Source organism: Phaseolus vulgaris, chromosome 9 (genome assembly GCF_000499845.2).
Source record: "Phaseolus vulgaris cultivar G19833 chromosome 9, P. vulgaris v2.0, whole genome shotgun sequence".
Taxonomy (NCBI): Eukaryota; Viridiplantae; Streptophyta; class Magnoliopsida; order Fabales; family Fabaceae; genus Phaseolus; species Phaseolus vulgaris.
Window position 1 is genome coordinate 17777929 of NC_023751.2, and position 25021 is coordinate 17802949.

Consider the following 25021-nt stretch of genomic DNA (forward strand, 5'->3'; position numbering starts at 1 on the left):
ATCCCAACAACGGTGGTGGTGAAGAGCAGTGGCAGACTCACGAAAGCGACGACGACGACGAAGAACCAATGAAGGCACAAAAACAACCAATGATGACATCGGTGGTGGAAGGCAATGAAAACCTTCACCAACAATGCAAGACAGAAACGAATAAGAGAAACAAAAATATAAACAAATAAGCAATGGTGACTGAATTAAAGAAACTTACACAATGCCATAGAGCTCGAAGATGAAGAAGAATTAGAGAGAGCACAAAGCAAAGAAGGAAGACAAAGCGCGAGAAGACAAAGAAAATACGAAAACATAAGTGACGCGCTATGAATTAGAGTAATTAAATGAGTGTAAAACGACGGTTCTGAGGTAAACCCGCAGTTCTAGACTGAAGCGTTTGGTCTACAAAGACGATTATTAGTGGCAATCGTTGTCTTAGAGCAAGTGCTTGCTCTAAGACAACGACTACCACTAATAGCCGCTTTTGTAAACCAAACACTTTGATCTAAAACAATGCTTTAACTCATAGCCATCGTTTTAAATTTGTCACCGTGTTTTGATGGACAACGTTTGACAGTAGAAACGCTGTGAATGTATTTTGAGACTTTTTGCACTAGTGACCCTTGACTCCTCAACTGGTGTTGGATGTGATCAAACTTTGGAATGGATAAGATATGGAGAAAAAAAAGAGTAGAAAGATGAGAGAGAAGAAAAAAAGATAGAAAAACATGTGAGTTATAAAAAACTAGATGGAATAAATGTTTTATTTAGAAAGATTATAATTTATAAGAACTTATTTATTTGAGGAAATGACTTTACAAAGTATATATCCTCTACCACCACCTTGAAGGTATCGTATTTACCAATTAATAATAAAGAAGTACTATGTTGTCAGCAATTTCAAATTCTGGACATGGTTTACCTGCCGTCGACCCTTTGTCCTTTTATGTCTCTAACATCGACTAAATCAACCCCTCAGCTCTTCAATATCTCAACTCTTCAATATCGCAAGCAGTCACCAAGAACAAGTTGAGATTCATCACCAAAAATGGAGAAGAAAAACACGGGTAGGAGAGCACACTGTTTGGTATTGACATATCCAGCTCAAGGTCACATTAATCCCTTGCTTCAATTCTCCAAGCTATTGGAACGGCAAGGGGTGAGAATAACTCTTGTCACAACTCGTTTCTTCTGCAGTAACCTGCAAACTGTGCCTCCTTCTATCGCCCTTGAAACCATCTCAGATGGGTTTGACAAAGGGGGGCCAAGAGAGGCTGGGGACTTCAAACTCTATTTGAAACGTTTTTGGGAAGTTGGGCCACTCACCTTTGGCGAGCTTCTTGAGAAACTTGGTAGATCAAAAGATGAGCATGTTGACTGTGTTGTGTATGATTCATTATTCTCATGGGCACTAGATGTGGCAAAGAGATTTGGGATAGTTGCAGCAGCTTATCTCACTCAAAACATGGCTGTGAATAGTATATACTATCATGTTCACTTGGGGAACTTGCAAGCTCCACTCACACAGGATGAGATTTCTCTTCCTGCCATGCCTAAACTTCATCTTCAGGACATGCCTTCTTTCTTCTTTAATGAAGATTTGGGTTTTCTTGATTTTGTGGTTTCTCAGTTCTCCAGTATTGACAAAGCTGATTGGATCCTGTGCAACACCTTCTATGAGCTGGATAAGGAGGTAACAACAAAGCAATTTCAATGTATATAGATTGTGTTTAACTTAAATGTTTCCTTTAGTGTTTTGTATCAAGTTACACTGAAACCATATTACTTGAGAACTTGTCTTATGATTAGAAATATCAGAAATACAAATATAAATCTGTATGCAATTTTTGAATGATTAAAAAGCAAAGCAAAATTATATATATATATTTTTTAAATAATCATGATTACTAACTAAGTCTTTTATAATCTGTATGTGATGGATGACTCAAAGTTATATTTGTACTTTATTCCTGAAAAAAAAATCACTATTAAGAAATTATTAAATAAAAATTAATTTTAAAAATAAAAAATAATTAATTATTATATTTATTAAATTAGATATTGTTTTATAGAAAAAAATTATTGATATTTAAAGTAGTTTCTAAATTTATAAATTGGTATCTAATTAACTAATTAATATTTAATTAACTATCAATTTTTAGAATTTAAAATAGTTGTTAGAAAAAAAATATTTGTAACTATTAAATATCAACATACAAACTAATTTATAAATTTTATTAATAATAAAAATTATTTTAAATATTAATATTTTTTTTTTAATTTTTAAAATAATATTTAATTTAATTAATATAATGATTAATTATTTTTTGTTTTTTAAAATTAGTTTATATTTAATGATTTTTTTTTCATATATTGAGATAAATAGATATGTAATTTTTATTTTCTCCAATTTTGCATGTAATCTTTAGTGACTAGAAGCATGTTTAGATAGCAGATTGGATTGTGAAGGTTTGGCCAAAATTTAAGACCACAGGACCAAACATTCCATCTTTCTTTTTAGATAAACAATATGAAGATGACCAAGATTATGGGATCACACAATTCAAGAGTGAAGAATGCATGGAATGGTTAGATGATAAGCCAAAAGGGTCTGTTGTGTATGTATCATTTGGGAGTTTGGTTTCCTTTGGTGAAGAGCAAATGAAAGAAATAGCATTCTGCTTGAGAGAGTGCTCCAATTATTTCTTGTGGGTGGTGAGAGATTCTGAAGAAACCAAACTTCCTAAAGATTTTGAGAAGAAAACAGAAAAGGGTTTGGTGGTAACATGGTGTTCCCAATTAAAAGTTCTTGCTCATGAGGCTGTTGGGTGTTTTGTGACACACTGTGGTTGGAATTCCACATTAGAAACTTTGTGCTTAGGAGTTCCAACAGTTGCAATACCTTATTGGTCAGACCAAAGCACAAATGCAAAGCTTATTTCAGATGTTTGGAAAACTGGAATTAGAGCTCTTGTTGATGAGAAAAAGATTGTGCAACGAGAAACCTTAAAGCATTGTATAAAGGAAATAATGGAGGGATGTGAAGAAATGAAGACCAATGCCATTCAATGGAGGACTTTAGCAGTAAGAGCTCTTAGTGAAGGTGGTAGTTCTTATGAAAATGTCAAAGAATTTGCGAATCAAATTTATCAAAATTCATAAGCATCATGTTCTAAAATAGAAATTGCTTTGTGATAAGCATAGTTGCTATTTTGTATTTCCAATTAAATTTCAAAACAATTTACACAAGTACTTTCATATGTTGTTTGTATCAGGTTAAGAAGGCACATCCAAAAACAAAACATAAAAAAAAGGATATAAGAAATAAAATCCAGGACGTTTTGTGTTCAAAAAATAAGTTTTCAATTTTTTTTTACTTTCGGTCTGTTACTTATTACGCCTTATTCCTTAGGTGTTTTGATCAGAAATTTTTATCAGTAATTCCTTATTGTGTGTATTAAGTTGTGGCTGAGATTTGAGCCTCAATTTCGTCCCACAAGATTTGCAATAAATTTTTTATTCATCACTGTCAAGGCTGAAAGAAAGGTTCATTTATGTATGTGAAACTTTTTCATTTTTTTATAACTGAATGTTCATCCATTTGATATGAAATTTGTCATGTTTTGTCCCAATTTTGTTAAGATTCTTGCATTGAATTTCAACAAAAAAAAAATCTTTTGGGAAAATTTTTCATACATTTGGTGCACTCCAAGGCTTTCCTATTTCTAGATTTGCGAAATTTTGCCGTACTTTCTGCAATTTTATTTTATGTTCATATTACGCTGACAAATTCCAAAAAAAATTAGACAAGTACTTTCATATGTGGTCTATATCAGGTTAAGAAGGCACATAAAAAAAACACAAAAATAGATATAAGTAAGAAAATCCATAACGTTTGGTTTTCGAAAAAACAAGTTTTGAAGTTTTGTTTGCTTTCGGTCTGGGACTGATTACACCTATTTCCTTAGGTGTATTGATCTGAAATTTTTACCAGACATTTCGTATTATGTGTATCGAGCTATGGCTGAGATTTGAGCCTCAAATTCATCCCACAAAATTTGCAATAAATTTTGTATTCATCACTGTCAAAGCATAAAGGAAGATTCGTTTCTGTGTGTGAAACTGTTTGATTTTCTTTGTAACTGAATAGTCATCCTTTTGACCTTAAATTTCTCGCGTTTTTTCCCAATTTTTGTTAAGATTCTTACATAAAATTTCAACAAAAAATGCTTTTCGAAAAACTTTTCAGAAATTTGGTGCACTCTACGGCTTTTCTCTTTCTAGATATGCAAATATCACCCTACTTTCTGCAATTTTACTTTGGGTTCATATTACGTTGAAAAAATTTGAAAAAAATTACACAAGTACTTTCATATGTTGTTTGTATCAGGTTAAAGAGGCACACAAAAAAATATATAAGGAAGAAAAACCTTAACGTTTTGTTTTCGGAGACCCAAATTTTCCAATTTTGTTTGCTCATGGTTTGGGGCTTATTACGCCTTATTCCTTGGGTGTTTTGATTTAAAAAATTTACCAAACATTCCTTATTGTGTGTATTGAGTTGTGGCTGAGATTTGAGCCTCAGATGCGTCCCACAAGATTTGCAATAATTTTTTTATTCATCACTGTCAGGGCTGTATGAAAGGTTTGTTTCTGTTTGTGAAACGTTTTGATTTTTTTTTTAACTCAATACTCACCCGTTTGACTTGAAATTTGTCGTGTTTGTCCCAAATTTTGTTCAGATTCTTACATAGAATTTCAACAAAAATTCTTCCAGAATTTTTTTTCATAAATTTGTGCACTCCAAGTCTTTCCTCTTTCTATATTTGTGAAATTTTGCCCTAGTTTTTGCAATTTTATTCTAAGTTCATATTACGTTGAAAAATTTCGAACAAATTTACACAAGTACTCTCATATGTTGTTTGTATTCATTTAAGGAGGCACATCCAAAAACAAAACACAAAAAGATATAAGGAAGAAAAGGCAGAACATTTTGTTTTGGAGAAAACAAGTTTTTCAATTTTGTTTGCTCTTGGTCTGGAACTTATTATGCCTTATTCCTTGGCATTTTAATCTAAAATTTTTACAAGACATTGCTTATTGTGTGTATGAGTTGTGACTGAGATTTGAACCTCAAATTCGTTTCAGAAGATTTGCAAAAAAAAAATTTATATAAAAACTCTCATGTTAGGCATCACTATGAGACTTGACATCTCAGCTAGGTTGACACATCAAGTAAGAACAATCATCTGCCACCACATGAAAAAGGTATTATAAAAAATCAGAAAAAAGAAAGAAAGAGAGGAAATATAAGCAAATATAGGGGGACTAGACCAAAACCCATATATAAAAAGTCTAAGAAAAACGATACTTACGTAATTTATATCTATTAATAAAGAATTCTAAGAAAACATTAGATGGAAGCCTATTAAACCAATTAAATTGTTCTCTATCAATAAACCCTAAGTTAGCAAGCTTATCAGCACATGCATTTCCCTTCACGAAAATTGTGAGAAATCATAAACTTGATTTTCCCACAATAATTAAGGCAAATGTTTCACCTCTTACGAAGAATCCAAAGAACCTTAGTCCAAGCAATAAATGAAACACAAATCAAGGCAGAACCACATTCAAGCCATAAACTAGTAAGACCCATCTTTTTAGCTTCATCAATGGCATATATAACTTCAAAAGACTCAACAACCAAAGTAGTTCGAATATCAAGGAAAGCCAAAAAAAATCAATAAACTTCCCCATACTCTCACGGAAAATACCACCAAAAGCAACAAAGTCAGGATAACCCCTAACAACACCATCAATATTAATTTTAACCAAACCCAGTGAAGGAAACTCCCATCTAACATGAAGAGGATGAAGAAATTTACCACTATGAGTATTAATATCAAAGAACTTAAGCACATTAAAATCAAACATATCATTCTTCATAAAACTTTTAGACGAATTACCCACTAGGCAAGTGAAATCCTTAATGGTGGAAATGGTCCTAGAAATATCAATTTTAACCTGAAATCTAACATAATTTCTCATATGCCATATCATCCAAATAGAGAAGGTAATCACAACAAGTTTAATCAAATTAACCAAAGGACTACCATCACTCTTAATAAAAGAAAGGAGATCATCCACATTAGAGAGATGAGAATTAAGAAAATTTATCGAACCCAACTCCAAATATGCAAAGCATTATGACATTCAAAAAATAAATGCTAAATAAATTCTTCTTGATTTTCACAAAGAGTACACATAAAACATATATGCAAACCTTTATGTTTAATGTGCTGAATGTGTTGATTTGTAGGAAGTTTCCCATGAAAAACTTTCCAAAGTACTAGAGTTTTTGGAAGGAGGAATATATTGAGACCAAATGATCTTACCCCAACCACAGGGAACACCTGGATCCAAGAAATTTTTCCTAGCAGATTTGAGAGTGAAATGACCAGAGTCTTCCATAATCCAATTAGAAGTATCATGTTCTTGCTTAATCATGATATGTTTAAAAAATGATTCACCTGTTGTAAAGTCAAGGGAGTAATCCAATCACAACCATTTCAGAATTGAGAAACTATAGTCACTAGGGTTTTAGAACCATCATGTACCCCTGCAATGTGAGAAGGAATGATATAACCTTTAGGGTTAACCATATGCAAAATCCTCTTATCATTCATAAGCTTAGAAATTCCTCTGCTTAGAACCTTCTCCGCAAGACAGAAAAGCAAGGGAGATAAAGAATCACCTTGTCTCACACCTCTATTTCAAGGAAAAAAAACCCATAGAACTTCCATTTATCCTAATAGAAAGCATAGCTGATAAAAGAATTGTACTAATCCAACTAACAAATGAAGGATGGAATCCAAAACTTGTCAAAATCAACAATAAGAAATTTAAACTCATAATGCTTTATGAATATCAACTTTATAAGCCACATTATCTCCTTCTAACCTTTTAGAAAGCATGTTAATTGCCTCAAAAGCAATATCAATACAATATGAATTTGTCTGCGCTACACAAACCCATATTGATTAGAAGAAATGATTCTATAAGCCACCATAACAAGCCTATCTGCTAGCATTTTGGAAATGATCTTAAATTTGAAATTGGCAACAACAATGGGTTTGAAATCTTAATGGAGTCAGCACCTTGAATCTTAGGAGTGATGGAGACCACATTACTAGTCACCCCAAGAAGAATCCAGTTTTGTTTAAAAACTGTTGAAAAGCTTTACAAACATGTGTCCCAATAATCTCCCAACAAGAATGATAGAAAACACCACTAAAACCATCAAAACCAAGAGCACTATTACCATTAAGATTAAAAACAACATTCTTGATTTCCAAATAACCAGGGCATTTAATCAACATAATATTCTCCTCAAAGGAAACCATGGCAGGAATATAAGTACCAATAAAATCTTCCATATTACTAGTAATTTGAGCATTAGGATTAGAATCAACATAGAGATTTTTATAAATATCCAAAATATGATCCTCAATGAGCTTAGGATCCTCAATACCACCATTATTAGTTCGTAATCTATGAATACCACTATAATTTTTTTTTTTACCACAACATGGAAAAAAACATTATTTCTATCCCCATTTTTAAACGAGAGCATCTTAGTCTTCTCTTTCCAAAACAAGTATTGACAATGAAGGGTATGATCAAGCTCCTTTTTAGCAAACTTTGCTTGACAAATAAGCGTTTCAAGGACTGGTGGACAAGCAGTCTCCAAACTTTGTTGGATAGAAAGTAAGGAATTCTTCTTAAGAACCACTTCATTCATAACATTACCAAAAGAACTTTTATGTCAACTTTGAAGGTCAATTTTCAACCTTTTCAATTTATGTTGCAAAATATACATCGGACAACCAACAACAGTATTATTCCAAGAATCATGAATAAGCTCTATGCACAATTTATCTAGAAGCCACATATTAAAGAATCAAAAAGCAATAGCCTTAAGTAAACAATTACTAGAAGAAAGACTAGCAAAAATAGGGGAGTGATTAAAACAATTTTTAACAAGAACTTGATAAGTTCAAGAGGACCATTCATCCAAACACTCTTCATTACATAAAGCTCTATAAAGTTTTCTATCAATTCTCTGTAACCTCTCTTCTCCCATTACTCGGAGTATAGCAAGGACCAGAGAAAGGCATAGGAGCAACCACACCTCTGCACTCATCAGCCGAGAAAACAACATTAAAATCTCCCAAAAATGCACCAAGGGTCGGTGAAGAAACTAAGATCCCTCAACAAATGTTTTCTAATCGAGTATGTGTTAGCTCTATAAACCCCTGCAAAACTAAATCATTTATCATGCAAAAAGCAATTTACAGAAATAAACTAAGAGTTAACCAAGGAATTTTGGACAAGATTTATGAGAGCCAAACACCAAAGCTTTGCAAATTTTTTAACGATACGATAATTAGCAACAAAATGCAGATTAATAGTTATGAAAAGAGCATCCTAAGCACCAGTGTAAGACATTGTGGGTTCAACAATGAAAATAAGAAGAGGTTTATGTTGTTAAAGTAAATTCAACATCTCCACAGTTTTTTGGTTTGTAAGGCCTCTACCTTTCTAAAAAAAGAAAAAAATTTCATTGCAACTTTTTCGATTGAATTGTCTTAACAACTTTTTTAGATTTACCAACCCCTTTAAGTCGTCGTCCTGACTTTCTAGTGGTGTGTACAATATCATCCCAATTATCACTAGCATTCTATCAGCCTCACTATCGTTAACCCTAAACTCTAAACAATAAACCATAAACCATACCTATTAAACCCTAAACCATACCTATTAAACCCTAAACCCTAAGTCTAAGCCATAAGCCCTATGTCATAAACCCTAAACCATAAGCCATATGACACAAACCCTAAGCTTTAAGCCATAAGCCATATACCATAAGTCATGAGCCATAAGCCCTAACCATAAACTTGAAACCCTAAATCATAAACCATAAATCATAAATCCTAATCCATAAAGCATAAATCATAAACCCTAACCCACAAGCTCTAACTACTAACCCATAACCCCTAAACCCTAAACCTTAAACCCTAAACCCTATAACCTGAACCTTGAACCTTACAACCTTAACCTAACTCCATGATCCTTGAATGCTACAGCCTGAACCCTGAACCTTATAGCCTGAACCTTGAGCCCTAAACCATGAACCCTATAGTTGGAACCCCACAACCTGAACCCTACAACATGAACACTAGACCCTAAAGCACAAGCCCTTAATCCTACACCTTGAGCCATGAACCCTATAACATGAACCCTACAACCTTAACCCTTCAGTACGAACTCTTAATCCTATAACATGAACCTTGAACCCTAAACTATAAACCCTAACCTATGAACCCTACAATATGACCTTGAACACTACAACCTAAACCTTGAACCCCAAAGCCCGAACCCTACATCATACCGCTCGAACCATAAACCCTACAACATGAACCATGAACCTTGCACCTTGAACCCTAAATCATACAGCCTTAACCATGCATCCTAAACCCTACCATTTGAACCCTAAACCCTACATTTTGAACCCTATATTATGAATCCTACAACCTACAACATGAACCTATAACCTTTGAGCCTGAACCCTAGACCCTGAATCCTGAACTATGAACCCTGAACCATGAATCCTTAACTATGAACCCTGAACCATGAACCTTGAACCTTACGACATGAACCCTACAACTTGAACTCTGTAGCTTGAACCCAACAACTTGAACCCTACAACTTGAACCCTATAGCCTGAATCCTTGAACCTACCCTGAATCCTAAACCTTGAACCATGAACCCTATCCCTATAATACATTCAAATTGCATCAAACAGTTTCCGCATGCAAACTTGTTCTTACCACATGTTCTTCACTATTTTTTATTTGTTGTGCTTCAATTCTTGTTGTTTTTTGCATTTAATTTTGTTTTGGTGTGCGTTTAGGTGTTGTCTTTTGTTTTTAATCCTTGCATGTTAACTGTCACATCCAAATATTGATTCAATTTGTCCAAATCATTATTATTTTGTTGTATATGCGATGTGTTTGTTCATTTGATCTTGTGCACACAAACTGTTTGATTTGATAAAAGTAAGCCTGAACCATAAACCCGGAAGCCTACAACCTAAACCCTACAACTTGTTATGTTTTTTTTATGTAATCACCATTATTAATTTTATTCTTTCCTTAGAATATATAAAGACAAGTGTCTCCTTTGTAGTAGTAGTAATAATTAAATAAAATAATAGTATAAAATATATATATATATATATATATATATATATATATGTGGAAGATATACAACATTATCTTTTGGCTTATTTTTATATTTAAGATGTTACATTAGAAAATTTGGATTCGTACAGTTTAAAAGTCTGTTTCGAATTTAAATTTCCGTATATACTTAATTTTGTCTCCAAACAACAAACAAATGGAAAAAATCATGTTGGATAAATTTAAATTATATAATTTTAAATAGTTTTATTCAATTAGACAATGAATAAAAATATGTATTATAATATGTTTATATTACAATAAAATATTTTAAGGTTTATTTGATTGTCAAAACAATTTATTTAAAAGTTTGTTTTATAATAAATGTTTAAATAAAAAATGAAATTATTCTTTAAAATTTAGTGGCATGAATTTTGGATTTACAGTTTAGTATTACACGTACTTCAACATATTTAATTCCTAATATATATATATATTTATATTAATAGTAGCATAATTATGATCTGAACATAATCTCTGTATCTTTCTATGTATTAAATTTTAATAAAAAAAGTTTTATATTGGTCAAAACCTGAACATTTTTTTTATGTAACACTGAACCTTTTATTAGATTATACTTTTATTAAATTCTTTTAACTTAATTTGTTTCAACAAAATATAAATATATAACGCCTGCAGCTATTACAATTGTTAGACGAGAATAATTTAAGGTATCTTCAGAGAAGCAGCGTGGGCTGTGAGGCGCTTTCGCTCTCACCGAGTTGCTTTGAATCATCGCCAGTAGTCGATACTTTTGTCGACCCAAGAGAATCTGCAAAACAGCGCTAGAGAAGAGATGAGACTAAAACCATAGGGTACATGAGCTCTATCCAATCTTGCAATGGAATTATGAAATCAATTACAATTCTGTTGTTCATTCATTTTTTCGCTTATTCAGCAATATCACAATCTATGATCTTGGTTGATCTTTTCTGTCGTGCTTCTGGTTTTCTTTATAGCGGTAGGTTTTTCACCCAGTTTATTAGGGTTTGTATTTAGTTTGTGCACATGGTGACAGTCTGTCAGCTAAAAGAGTTACGAAACCATAAACCAAAGGCTATAGTAGCCCAACCCAGTTCTTGTTTTTAATTTTTAATTTAATTTTCTGTTTTACCATCATTGTTATTTATATAACCTTCGTTTGTCTCTGTTTACGTCAATATTTTTTTAATCGTTCTTTCTCCGCTTGCCCCTTTCAAGAGATTTTGTTAGGATGGTTGATTATTGACAAATAATAACGGGAAACAACGCAAATGGATTCCGGCGGCAATTCTTTACCGTCTGCACCTGATGCGGTTAAGAGAAAGGTTTGCTATTTCTATGATCCAGAGGTTGGGAATTACTATTATGGTCAAGGTCACCCTATGAAGCCACATCGTATACGGATGACACATGCTCTTCTTGCTCATTATGGATTGCTTCAGCACATGCAGGTCCATAAGCCATTTCCTGCTAGAGATCGGGATCTTTGTCGTTTTCACGCTGATGATTATGTTGCATTCCTTCGAAGCATAACTCCTGAAACACAGCAGGATCATCTGAGGCAACTCAAACGCTTTAATGTTGGTGAAGATTGTCCTGTTTTTGATGGCCTCTACTCTTTCTGTCAAACTTATGCAGGGGGGTCAGTTGGGGGTGCTGTCAAGTTAAATCATGACCAATGTGATATTGCTGTCAACTGGGCTGGTGGGTTGCATCATGCCAAGAAGTGTGAGGCTTCTGGATTTTGCTATGTTAATGATATAGTCCTCGCAATCTTAGAACTTCTTAAACAACATGAGGTTTGTGTAACCGCTCATTTCCTTTTGGTTTTCGTTTATGTGCTTTAGAGGTATATTGATTTTGTGGACATGTCTGCATTTGTTGTACTTTATATATTCTTTAGGGTTTTTGAGTAATTACAACTACTGACAATGAGGAACATAGCACAAATTTGTAGGCTAGAAGAGTTTTTTACATGATATTCTTTTCTTTTGGATCCTAAGAGAATTCTTCCAACACTAAATTTAGTTGGACATGAGCCCCTTAAACGTTCTATAATAAAAAGCTAGTACTCATCTTCAGAAGCTTTGGTTGGAAACTCCTGACATCAGATGTTGATAGGAACCATGACTTTGTTTGGTTGGTGAAATACACACACATACATAATTTTCCAGGAATTTATTCCTTAATGCATCTAAGCAAAAGTAAGTTTGTTCACTCTAATTTTATTCCAACATAAAACATTCCTCCATTTATAATTTTAAAGGACACACCAAGAAAATAATATGCATGTCTAGAAGAAAGGCACTAGGGGTTATTTGTCATCGTAAAGTACCTAGTAAACTCAAAGGTGAGTTCTATCACACAGTTGTATGTCTAGCTATACTATATGATAGTGATGTTGGGCTTCAAACAAAATGAGAGAAAAGTGGGTGTATAAAAAATGAGAATGGTAATATGGATGTGCGATCATACAAGAAAGAAAAAGAACATAAATTTTTTGTATGTGTACAACGAAAAAAGATTGGTGAAGCACCAATTGAGGAAAGATTACAAAAGCTGATTGAGGTGGATTGGATACGTACAAAATTGCATGATTTATAGTTCTGTGAAAAAGGGACAGGGAGATAAAAAAAGACTTTGGAAGAAGATATTATCAAGGTAGGTCTCGAGCTAAGTAATATTTCAAAAGCTTTGATTTTAACCATGCCAAATAACATGAAATCCGTGTGGTTGAACTCACCTAGTGGTATATTGCTTTGTTGTTGATTTTGTAAGCCTACAATCTACAACTTTGTGCCAATTGAGGTGGTGATAAATAAAGGCATTACAATGGGAAATTTCTTTAGTCAATTAAGACCAAAGTTTCTGAAGTATCCTAATTGATTGAAGAAGGCTTGAATATTAAGAATACCTTGGACCATGGTAGTCAAAACATCTTCTCGACATTCTAAAAGAAATAGGGATGATACATGCTAAGCATGTGCATACCAATGGATCCAAGTGTCAAACTTGTACTTGAGCAAGGAGAACCGTATTCTGATTTTGGGAGATACAAAAAGATTAGTTGCTATTGTGACTTGTCCTAACGTCGCCTTTGCTATTGTGCAGAAGCATATTACAAGACAAAGACATTAGTCACTTGTGATCACATATGGCTAAAACAAAGAGCTTATATTTGGAGAAAGTTCTCAAATGCACCTTGTATGTAACAACCAAGCGGCCTTACACAATGCTTTTAATCCTATGTTTGATGAAAGGACCAAACATGTTGAGGTGGATTGTCATTTCATAAGAGAAAAACTAGAGTCTTGAGACATTACCACTAGATTTGTCAACTCTAATGAACAGTTCCTAACATATTCACCAGTCTCTTAAGGGGATCGATTATATTTGTGGCAAGCTGGGTAATACGACTTATATGTTCCAACTTGAGGGGGAGGTTATAACTATAGGACTAAGTAGTTGATCCTATATAATCAAGAATGTCTAGATTATATATGTATTATTACGAATGTTTTTACTTATTCCCTTATCATATATTTTTTATTTGAAGATATCAAATTTCTTCTATTTATTGTATTGATTCCTTTTTCTTATTTTAAATGAAACACGATTTCAGCTCAATGTTTCTCTCTTCTCTAGAGTTGTACAGAAAGAAAGAGTTGGGTGTGGGGTTTGCATTAGGAGACATTTTAAGGGGAGAAAGGAGGAAGGATATGTGTTTTCCACTTCTTTCTACTCTTCTACTCATCCAAACATGCGGACGAGAATTTTTTTCATCTCATCCTTTATTATTTGTATGCACTCGTGTTTGTTTTTCTCTTTCCGCTTTCTTAATCCAACGCAGTGTATGAGTAGAACGTAATATATGTGAAAAGGATACATTATTATGGTAGTTAATTTTTGGTGAATGACATCATTGGATTTTCAAGGGTTTCAACAGGTTGCAATAAAGTATAATTTGAGGGTTAAAATATAAGATTTTAAACATATTTAAATTTGATCTTGAGGGTAACGTGTAAAATGTTGCTAGTCTGAACTTCTTAATTTCTTATCACAAACTTGTGTCTCTTTCTGATTTCAAATGCTTATATTACATTTGTTGCAGCGTGTTCTGTACGTGGATATTGATATCCACCATGGAGATGGTGTGGAGGAAGCATTCTATACTACTGACAGAGTCATGACTGTTTCTTTTCATAAATTCGGAGACTATTTTCCTGGTACTGGGGATGTACGTGATATTGGATATGGAAAAGGAAAATACTACTCTCTTAATGTTCCACTTGATGATGGCATTGATGATGAGAGTTATCATTTCTTGTTCAAACCATTAATTGGCAAAGTAATGGAAGTGTTCAGACCTGGTGCAGTAGTTCTCCAATGCGGTGCTGATTCTCTATCTGGAGACCGATTGGGATGTTTCAATCTTTCAATTAGGGGACATGCAGAGTGTGTCAAATACATGAGATCATTCAACGTGCCCCTCTTGCTACTAGGTGGTGGTGGCTACACCATTCGGAATGTTGCTCGATGTTGGTGCTATGAGGTAGAATGTTGAACTATTAAATATAAATTAAGATATCCTAAAGTGTCTTAGTATTCAATGAGACATCCCTTGTAGTTGTTGTTTCTCACTTCTCGACTTGTTTGTCTTGTTTTTGGTAGTTATATGTTACTTAATTTTTTTGTATAGAAATTCATCCAATACATTAAATTATTCATGATATATGTTAAGGCAGACAGGAGTTGCTCTTGGAATAGAAGTTGATGACAAAATGCCAGAACATGAGTATTATGAATATTTTGGTCCAGATTATACCCTCCATGTTGCCCCAAGTAACATGGAAAACAAGAATTCCCGTTATTTACTTGAAGAAATTCAATCTAAGCTACTTGAGAATCTTTCCAAGCTGCAGCATGCTCCTAGTGTCCAATTTCAGGAAAGGCCTCCGGATTCTGATCTTGGAGAGGTAAACTTCTGTCACTTATTTTACTGCATTTCCCCCAATTAGCTCTTTCTGAAGGATTTCTTTTAATGGTGTTAAATAAATGTATGTATTTATATTATTATGTGTCTTGTGGATCCATCTATCTTTTTCTGCTATAGCTGTTTGGGCAGGTGCAACAGTCTTCTCTTCTGTAATCATCATGTACCTTTTTTTTTACTGTTGTTATATGTGTGTGTGTTTCAGCTTAGTGAAAAACTCAACGTTTCCTCCCTTGAAACTTCAGATTTAAGTAGTCAGTTCAGGTCCTGCTCTGCTATTTCAGTCACTCTTTGTTGCTGCTGCCACCAACCACAACCATCTGCTGTTGGCCACCGCCCACTTGCTGTTGGCCATTACTGCGTGTGTTTTTGTGACTAACAGTGACTTAATTTCCTCAAACAAATTTTAGCTGAGTCTTATTGTTATTATTGTTAATTAATTTGACAATAGATTCATAATTGAGAAGATCTTCAATAATCACATATTGCTCGTGTTCAATGATTGAATCACCACTGAAATTCAATGAATCAACCTATAAATAAATTCTCATTTGACCTGTCACCTTTCTCCATATTCCTAAGCTCAATTCGTAGTTGAATTGCCTGGCGCTGGTTTGCAAATTGAAGTTTGTGAATCTTATCCCATAGTTGAAACAAGTGCTTGCAACCAATTTCTCTGAGAGTGAAGCAAGCCAGGATTTCAACTCCGAAGGTAGTAGTTGAGTTTAGGGTTTAATAGTTGATCTTCAAGTTCCTAGGCATGTTATGTAGAATCCTTAATCCCTCCATGTCTGAAAGTGAGAGAAATTGTACGGCTATCCAGGGCCAATAACAAATTAGTGGAGACAGTGTACTTTAATGATTTGACTTGTTTCCAGACGAGAAAGTTCTTGCTGGAAAGATTTTCAAACATCACATAGATGATTAGTAGTGCAGGCATCAAAGTAGAGTTTGTCATTCACGGTGAATGAAATGGAGATGGAAAAGATGGAGTGGGTCCTTTATCATTTTGGGTGGTAGAAACAGAGAGACAGGGAAAAAATATTTGGTCAGAGAGAAGTTGGAATTTCATATTTTCCACTGTAGGTTGTTATAATATTGAGCCACAAAAATAGCATCTCAAGCTCTAGATAACATAATAGACTTTGTTCTTGAAAATACAAAGAAAATAAACTAAAAGTGTAGACTCTAAGAAGGGTCTTCAGGTCGCCAATGACAGTACTGACTCAGCAGTAATGTAATTCAATATTACTCTATAGTAATAGAGTTACAGTTTCAGAGAAAGAAATCACATACTACAGAGACTAGGCAACTACTGTACAACCAAATAATATGAGTTGATTCTATACTCTAACACCCATATTGACTAGAGATTAGTGACTGATAAGATAAAGCTTCAGCACCCTAAACTCATATCCTAACAATTTTGATTTCATACTACTATTTATACTCATTTCCAAATACTCACATACACATGCTCACAAATTTACAGGCAGATGAAGATCATGACAATGGAGATGAGACATGGGATCCAGATTCAGACATGGACGTTGATGTTGAACGGTATGTTACTTCATACTCGATTTATTTCTTATGATTAAATATCACATGATCATGTGCTCAATTTTTTGCCTTATTTATCAGTGGGCTTGTACCAAGCAGAGTAAAGAAAGAAATAGTTGAACCGCAACTCAATGATCCGGTATGTGTCTCTCTTGGTTTCTGATAATTTAAATAAATTAATAATATTTTCATTTGTTTTGAGACTCTAATAATAAAGTCAGAAGTTGTATATAAATCTACTTTTATCAGCAATATTTTCAGACACCATAAATGACATGGGTTAGGGAGCTACATCAACCTTTAACAATAGGGTGCATAGTTGCTCATGGGTTCACACTGGCTAGAGACTAAGAGCTCAGAGCACACAAATATTATGATGTGTGTCTCGATACATGGGATGATTTACGAGGTTGTCTAACTCTAAATTTATAATATTTGGAGTTGGGTTTTTTCTTTGTGACCCACTCTCAAAGTGTCCCCTTAGGTACAGCAAAAGCGGTAAAGTAGCCCTCATTGTTGAAAAGTGGAGAGTGCAAGCCATGTGTCTCTTGCTAAGTGCCCTCGTGACTTGCTTTAAGCAAGAGTACCTCGCTTTGACTGCTTGAGCAAGTAGCACTTGCTTTGACTGCTTGAGCAAGTAGCACTTGCTTCAACTGCTTGAGCAAGTAGCACTTGCTCAAGTTGCTTAAGCGATGATCTTGGGTTCTACTTTTGGACCAAAAACTTCTCCTTTTTCTCCAAAAATAAAAAAAAGCAAACAAAACATGAAATCATAAATAATATAATTTTAAGTTGAACTAAAAACTACTAAAAATATATCATAAAATAACCATAAGTGTTTAAATACAAGTTGAAAATAGGGTCAAAATATACTAATATTTGGAACTTATGAACCTCCACCTTGGAGCAATCCATCACATAATTCGAGATCTTCTTGGTGGTACTATGATCTATTCTTCCCTAGTGGTTATTCACTCCTACAGCGGGACACAATAAAATCTACTATCAATTTGTTTATGTTCTAGGTGTTTCTCTATTTGTTGTATATTCTTGGCACTGAGATAGAGTATTGCACTATGTTTGTTACATGCTTTGAGATAATTTTGTCGCATGTTGTCTTCATAAAACTTGGTTTTACTCAAGCTCGACCAAAGACATTACATGTTGAGTTATAAAAAGATATTCTAGATTTGCAAGGAGACATTACCAATCATTATAGTTGTAATTATGACAATTAAGATACTGTAGGATCCTCTAATCATTATTCTAGGGTAGTAGATATTTGTTTGTAATTTCTTGTATTGGTTTTCTATCAATTTGAATTGATTTAGTTTTTTTCTCTTAATTGTTCAAGTAATTTCAAGTTGGTAGCAAAATTCTCGATCTTGGGGACTTTGCTTTTGCATTTAAATCCTAGCCACCTTAGTTGTGGCTCTTTTTCTTTTTTATATGGTTGCCTAAAGTGCACCCACCCTATTTTTTCAGTTTCCTAAAGTGCTCTCGATGTGGATGTGGCAATATTTCTCTTGTGCCTTCTCTCACTATTAAAGATGTCCTTCTGTCCCAAAACTTTCCAATAGCCTTGTTTGTGTTCACAAACTCACTTGTGACCTTACTTGTTCGGTAACACTCTTTCCCTCGTGTTTTTCATGATCTTGCTATGGGGAGGACAATTGGAACGTGGGGGTTATATTCTCTCCAAGGCTTGGGAACCAAGGGTAGTATCAATAAAGAAGTTATTGCCTCTTGTCTTCAATCCTGCACTACTTATGAGTCCTTTCAAATTTGGCTTCTTCATTGTTGTCTTGGACATCCGTTGTTCTATATTCTTAAGTCCATGTTTTCTTTATTTTTGAAAGAGTTTGCCAAGTCATTCAAGTGTGATGTATCTCAATTTGCAAAGCACTATCATGCCACCTATTCCTCTAGTGATACAAAAAGTGTTAATCATTTTTATTTGATCCACTCTAATGTATGGGTCCCGCATTAAGTTCTAGTATATCCTATGCAAAATGGTTGTCCCTTTTAGCGATGATTGCTCATGTATCACGTGAATTTTCCTTATGAAAACAAATCTAAAGTTTTTCCTTTATTTGAAAAAGTCTTTCATATGATCCACACACAATTTAGGAAGTCAATTAGGCATTTGCTTTTTTATAATGGGAGGGAATATGAACTCACATGTATGGATACACCATAACAAAATGGTTGTTGTTTTACTTGTCCACTAATTTCTTCAGAGGAGCTTAATGGCAAAAATTTGCATCAGTATGTAGAAGATGGTAGTACAACACCATTCGCCAAGGTTGGTCAGTGGAAGATGGATTTTTAGCTTTGTCCCTTGTTTTGGCAATTTGTGGAAACCAATATATTGGAAACACTTAAAGCATTTAAAACTTGTAACTCCTTTTGGAAAAAAGGCCAAAAGTATTATTGCAAAAGATATTCAATGTTTTTATGATTTTGCTCATGAACTGACACCTCTAAAACAAATTGATCATGAGATGACCTTCTTTATTGTTAAAGCCCAATCAACTACTGAGGAATTAAATGTTTTTAAAAGTTGATTCTTTGGAAGAGATTAAGATGTTGGATAAGTTGTACATGGTTATGACTCTTTGTGCCATGCATCCAAATTTTGATCATGTACGAAACCAAATCTTGATTGGTCAAGAAATTCCATTAGTAGAAAGTCTCACAACCTGACTACTTTGTGTTCCCACTCTGACTACTAGACATCTGCATGATTATGTTGAATCACTTGTCATGGTGTCTACTCGTGAAAGGGGTGGCCACAGAACTAAAGGAGGACAAAGTGATCCCGATTGTCCTGAATGCTCTTACTATAATAGGATGGGACATACTCAAGTGCTTCTCTTTACATGGTTTCCATGCCATGACAACCAATGTCATCAAATCTAAGAAGGTTGTTCCTAAGTTTTCTTATGAAGAATATCATAGGTTAAAATCCAACAGTCAAGCACAATCTTTCACCCAATCTGGTTTGTCAACAATTTGCATATCTCAAACCATGGAAATTCAAAGTTCATGGATTCTTGATTCAGGCGCTCTAATTGTATTATGGTAATTCGAATGTTTTTTCTTCTCTTTTTCCTAATTTCCCAATTTTATTAAATGAGCCAATGGGTCCAAAGTTGCTTCTTTGGGAGTTGATCTCAAGTCTCCCACTCTTCTTCCTTGATCCTAAATTATGTTCTTCTAGTCCATGTTTGCCCTTTTAACCTCGTTTCTCTTTGTAAGTTTACTAGGTCATTAAATTGTTGAGTAATTTTTTGTCAATTCTTTTGTTATACATGAGTGTGGTATGAGTCAACTTGTTGGTGAAGGACATGAATCTAGAGGACTCAATTACCTCAATTACCTTGGATCCAGATCTTCTATTTTGTTTTGCTTCCCCATCTCCAAAACTTTTGTATGATTGCTTGTCATCCACATCCAAATTTTAAAAAATGGTTCCTAACCTTAGCAAACTTCAAATCCTAGAGTGTGAGTCATGTCAACTAGAGAAACATGTTATATCTTCCATTCTAAACAAATCCGAAACAAAATGTAACTCAGTCTTTTCTATAATTCATTCTGACATTTGGGGTCCTAGTCGAGTCACATCTTTTGGATAATGTATTTTGTTATGTTTATTGATTAGTATTTTTGTTGTACTTGATTTTATTTAATGAAAGATGAATCTGAATTGTTGTCTATTTTTGTCTTTCCTTAATGAAATAAAAAATCTGTATGGCAAAGTTATCAAAGTTTTGGGGAGTGATAATGCTAAAGAATAATTTTCTTTTTTCTTTTCTACTCTTTTAAGTTCTCATGACATTCTACATCAGACCACATGCCCTTATACACTTTAGCAAAATGGTATGGCATTGTTTGATTATAGGATTGAGAAGTCTTACGTAGAGGGTCAAGGAGATTCTCAAGGGTTCCAAGTTGATATGCCTCAAAAGAACAGAGGAAGGATAAGAGGAAAAGTCTTCTGCAAATTTTTCCATCAGAAGATGCAAAAAAATGCAATGAGGAAAGAACAAACGGTTGCCTCCAAAAATGCCCATGAAAAAATAGTGTTCTCAGATCTGGTTTGAACCCCTTAAAACAAACTCAGGAAGGGCTAACTAACCTGATGGTGTGGTTAACATTGCAAGATCAGCAAGGGATGGTGGTGACGACATTGAGTTGTGAGAAATTCTGGAGCTGTGGCATCTTTAGCCGGAGGCCTGTCCATAGATTATTCATTAGAGATTCATGTGGAGCTGTGATGTATGATTATATTACAAATAAAATATCTAGTGCTGTGCATGTATTAAAAATAAAAAACAAGTGCTGTTCCAGTTAATGGTATGACTACATAGTTCATTCAACACTATGGTTCTATCTTCGGAAGGATGAGTCTAAACAAGCTAATTGTAGAAAATATTCTGAGATGCTTTAGTGACTGCCTACTTTAAGAGTAAGCAAATATATATGTTCAAAGACTTACCAAGGATGCCTTACTCCCGCTTCATTCCTCAAAAATTAATAAAGAAAAAATTGAAAACTATAACCTTTGGGATTATGTCTGTACTTAGTGTAATGTATATGACCGATCTTCACAGAACTTAAAATGTTGATTTTTTATTTTGACTGTCAGGCATCCTAAACAGTTCAAATCTGATAAAATTTGTGACATCACTTTGTCACTGACTGCCTATCAAGGAATGGTCATGTAATCTCAACTATCTGCTGAGATTCCCATGTAGTCTATGTTACCAACAGTTCATTTATTAATAATTGGCAACCTGCTGACATTAAATTCTTGAGCCACAGTTATCTACTATTTCTTTTTTTAATTTTGCAACAAATCATCATATATCGACCATTGACTAATTCTTCAACTAATTGCTTTTTGTTGACCATTGAGTAACTCTTCAACTAGTTGCTTTTTGTTGTACATTCCTCGGACTTCTGCTGGAAAGCATTATGTAAATTCGTACATAAATTCATATGCAACTTGGTACAATGTGTGATACCTTGTCTAGTTTCAGGATGACCAAAGAAGAAGTGGGGAGCATTTGAGAGACTCTGATACTGCAGTTGCTGAAACTTGTATGAAGGTGAATTTCACAACATAAAGCACAAATGCATAAAACACTTAGTCTGTATGCAGATTAGTATCAGTACATCTTATTGGAAGTGTCATTTTACAAAGTTGTCTGACTGATTTTGGTTCTTGCAGGCTCTAGATATTTCTTCTCAGAAAGCTGATGAAGATAATGTGAAAGTTGAACACAATACTGTGAATGATTTGACCAAAGAGACGGGCCTAAAGTGCTAAGGAACATAGGTTTTAACTGATTGGTGAACAGTAAAATTAATTTTCCATTTATGCTGTCGCATTTCCGAATTATTTGAGATGCGGCTGCTGCTTGGTTCCATTATAGTCGTCATTGTATACATGCAGTCTCATTTTCCTAATGTGAAGGGCAAATTTAATTTGATTTTATCACATCCAACTGGTTTTCTTACTGTGACATTATATATTGTTACAGAATAGTAACTAGGTAATTATGTGCTATTATGGAACTTGATTTATTTTTCTTATACTGATCTTATTGTGCATAATTGTGCATAGTGAGACTGGTGAATATTGTCATCAATTGAACAGAAGGAAAAGTGAAGGCAGTAAGAGTAATGCAAAACTATCAAGAATTATTACCAAAAGAATAAAGATGAACTCCCCCAAAGTTTGGAGTGACATTTTTCAATTATTGACAAGCATCTCATTCTTTGTTCCACCTATAGAGAAGTCACTGTTTCCTTTATAAAACTGAGATCTTCAAATCCTGTATCAGATAGCAAATTTTACAAAAACTCATTTATTTTTATTTATTCAATAGCATGTGTTAAATATAAATATTTGTCTAAATAAGATATTGTGTAAACTAATTATTTAAATAACACAATTTAGTCTAATCATTTCAAATTATGATTCTATTCTAAAATTGATTTTTTTTTATTTCTTTACCTGACGAAAGAAACACAATTTTAAAACTTTAAATAAAAAATGTTATCTTAAAAAGTAAATATATTGAATAAAAAAAAAAATATAAAAAATATATATATATATATATATATTTAAAAATAGAAATTTAGAAAGATAATTATATTGAGAAATAATATTTTTTAAAAATATATTAAAAAAATAATTTAGTAAACAAATTATATTAAAAAAAATATTTAAAAATTATTATAATTGTAAACAATAACTATTTAAAACTATTATAATTTTAAAAATTAATTCTTTAAAAACTAATATATTTTAAAAAAATAATTATTTAGAAAATTAAAAGTGTAAAAATTAATTTATTAGAAAGTTAAATATTTAAAGAAGTAATTATTTATTTTTGTATTGAATTAAAAAATGTAATATTAATAGCTATTTCTTTATAAATAAATAAATATTAAGTAATGTAAAAATTGCAAAAACAACATAAGTTAACCAATATTCTAAGACAAATCTCAATATTACATTTATAAATATTTTAATTATAATATTTATTATTTACTAACCATTTATTTAAATTATATAAAAAAATTCTCTGTTTTCTAAAAAATTTCTTTCCTTTTTTTTCTATGAAATTTTTAAACCAAAATTTCTTTAACATATATATTTATTTTTAAACCAAAATAAATTATTTCAAATTTATAAATTTTAATTTTGCTAATGATTTTTTTATTTACATTTTTTTCTAAATGATTATTTCTTAAAATATATACTTCTGTAAATAACTATTTCATCACATAATTTTTTTTCTAAATTATTATATTCTATATAATTATTTTCTAAATATTTTTTAATTAAATAATTATTTTTAAAACTAAAAATTATCAATTCTCTTTCCTTCATTTTTAAATAATAAAAAATCAAGTTTAGGATGAAACTGAATTTTAAACTACTACGTTAAATTGTGGTATTTAGGTCATTATTTTGAATAATATGCTATTTAGGTAAATATTTAGTGTAATATGTATATAACTTAAAATATGTAAAATAAATGTCACTTATTTATCTTAAAATAAATATTAAATACTAAAATTGATGATTTAAAATCCTGAAAGACTAAAAACCAATAAAATTTACAAAAAGTTAAAACTAAATTTTACACTTTTTATAAAAACTAAAAAGAGTATTTTTTCAATTTTATAAGAAGAAAATAAAGGATTTTTCAATAAGAACTAAAATTACAACATACTAATTTTCAGAGATTAAAAACATATTGAAATTAAAATAAAATTAAAAAATCACTATTTTAATATCTGTATATTTGTTGACCCAAAATACAATTGAATAGCTTTATGAATCCAATTTTCATACATTATTATTATTGTTATTATTATTAATAATAATAATAATAATAATAATCTGTACAGTAGTATATATTGCATAAATACATTTTTAATATTATAATATATTTTAAGATATTACATTTTAAAAAAATAAAAACAAACAAAATCGTATATGTAAAATACGATTTAATTAGAAATTGTAATTTTTTTAAATATTATAATATATAATAATATATGAAATTAAAAAAAAAACTATATAATACATACAAATATGTTTTAAATATTTTAGTATATTTTAATATACTTTTTTAAGTTTAAAATAAAAAAATAAATTTAATTTACTCTTATGAGGTTTTATATATATATATATAATTAAAGAAAAATAGATTTTTTATAAAATATCTTTTTAACTAAATGAGTTTCTGAAAATAATTTTTTATTATCATAAAATGATTTTGAATTTTAAATAAAAATAATGATGTAAATTTTAATAATATAAATTAATTATTTTAAAAAATTGACTAGTAAATTTAATCCATAATAAAAAAAGAGTTGGTAAAACCTAAATTTCAAATGCTAAAAATAAACTAAAAACTTAAAAAAAAACTAAAATGAATAACTTTAACTGAAAATTTTAATTTTCATAAAAAACAGAAAAATAGTAATAGTCTACATTCTACTTGTCTATATGGATAATTTACTTTATTGTGTCTTTTATTTATTCATACATTTATTGTGTCATTTATTTATTCATACACTAAGAGTATTTCTTTTGACTTATTTGAAAATGGTTCATCCATTTCATTAAATATACAATTAGTTGTTGATTTGCCAAATTTATTAT

At 32.1% G+C, this 25021-nt stretch overlaps 2 protein-coding genes across 7 annotated transcripts; both read left to right on the forward strand.

Moving 5' to 3' along the window:
- Positions 1 to 749: 749 nt before the first annotated feature.
- On the forward strand, positions 750 to 3349 carry LOC137821269 (mogroside IE synthase-like). The gene is made up of 2 exons (XM_068625776.1): positions 750 to 1684; positions 2440 to 3349. Exons 1-2 carry the CDS (start codon positions 1040 to 1042, stop codon positions 3151 to 3153), a joined length of 1359 nt encoding a protein of 452 aa, XP_068481877.1. The 5' UTR covers positions 750 to 1039; the 3' UTR covers positions 3154 to 3349.
- Positions 3350 to 10839: 7490 nt separating this feature from the next.
- On the forward strand, positions 10840 to 22338 carry LOC137821270 (histone deacetylase 19). 6 transcript variants are annotated; one of them, XM_068625779.1, is made up of 8 exons: positions 10840 to 11107; positions 11493 to 12073; positions 14386 to 14826; positions 15020 to 15250; positions 16760 to 16830; positions 16912 to 16969; positions 21876 to 21944; positions 22067 to 22338. In XM_068625779.1, the coding sequence occupies exons 2-8, from the start codon at positions 11546 to 11548 to the stop codon at positions 22163 to 22165; spliced, it is 1497 nt and encodes a 498-aa protein (XP_068481880.1). In that variant the 5' UTR covers positions 10840 to 11107; positions 11493 to 11545; the 3' UTR covers positions 22166 to 22338. The 6 variants fall into 6 exon arrangements, 5 of the variants coding, with proteins under 5 accessions (XP_068481880.1, XP_068481878.1, XP_068481879.1 ...); XM_068625777.1 differs by having other exon boundaries at positions 10869 to 11107; positions 21870 to 21944; XR_011082773.1 differs by having other exon boundaries at positions 10943 to 11107; positions 11505 to 12073; positions 20735 to 21944.
- Positions 22339 to 25021: the final 2683 nt, after the last annotated feature.

What these genes read in the sequence shown, in the direction of transcription:
- LOC137821269 (XM_068625776.1), top strand. Translation starts at nt 1,040, where the DNA reads ATGGAGAAGAAAAACACGGGTAGGAGAGCACACTGTTTGGTATTGACA. An exon ending in TCTATGAGCTGGATAAGGAG is followed by an intron (nt 1,685 to 2,439) that starts GTAACAACAAAG and finishes AAGCATGTTTAG; the next exon opens with ATAGCAGATTGGATTGTGAA.
- LOC137821270 (XM_068625777.1), top strand. Translation starts at nt 11,546, where the DNA reads ATGGATTCCGGCGGCAATTCTTTACCGTCTGCACCTGATGCGGTTAAG. An exon ending in CTCGATGTTGGTGCTATGAG is followed by an intron (nt 14,827 to 15,019) that starts GTAGAATGTTGA and finishes ATGTTAAGGCAG; the next exon opens with ACAGGAGTTGCTCTTGGAAT. An exon ending in TTGCTGAAACTTGTATGAAG is followed by an intron (nt 21,945 to 22,066) that starts GTGAATTTCACA and finishes TGGTTCTTGCAG; the next exon opens with GCTCTAGATATTTCTTCTCA.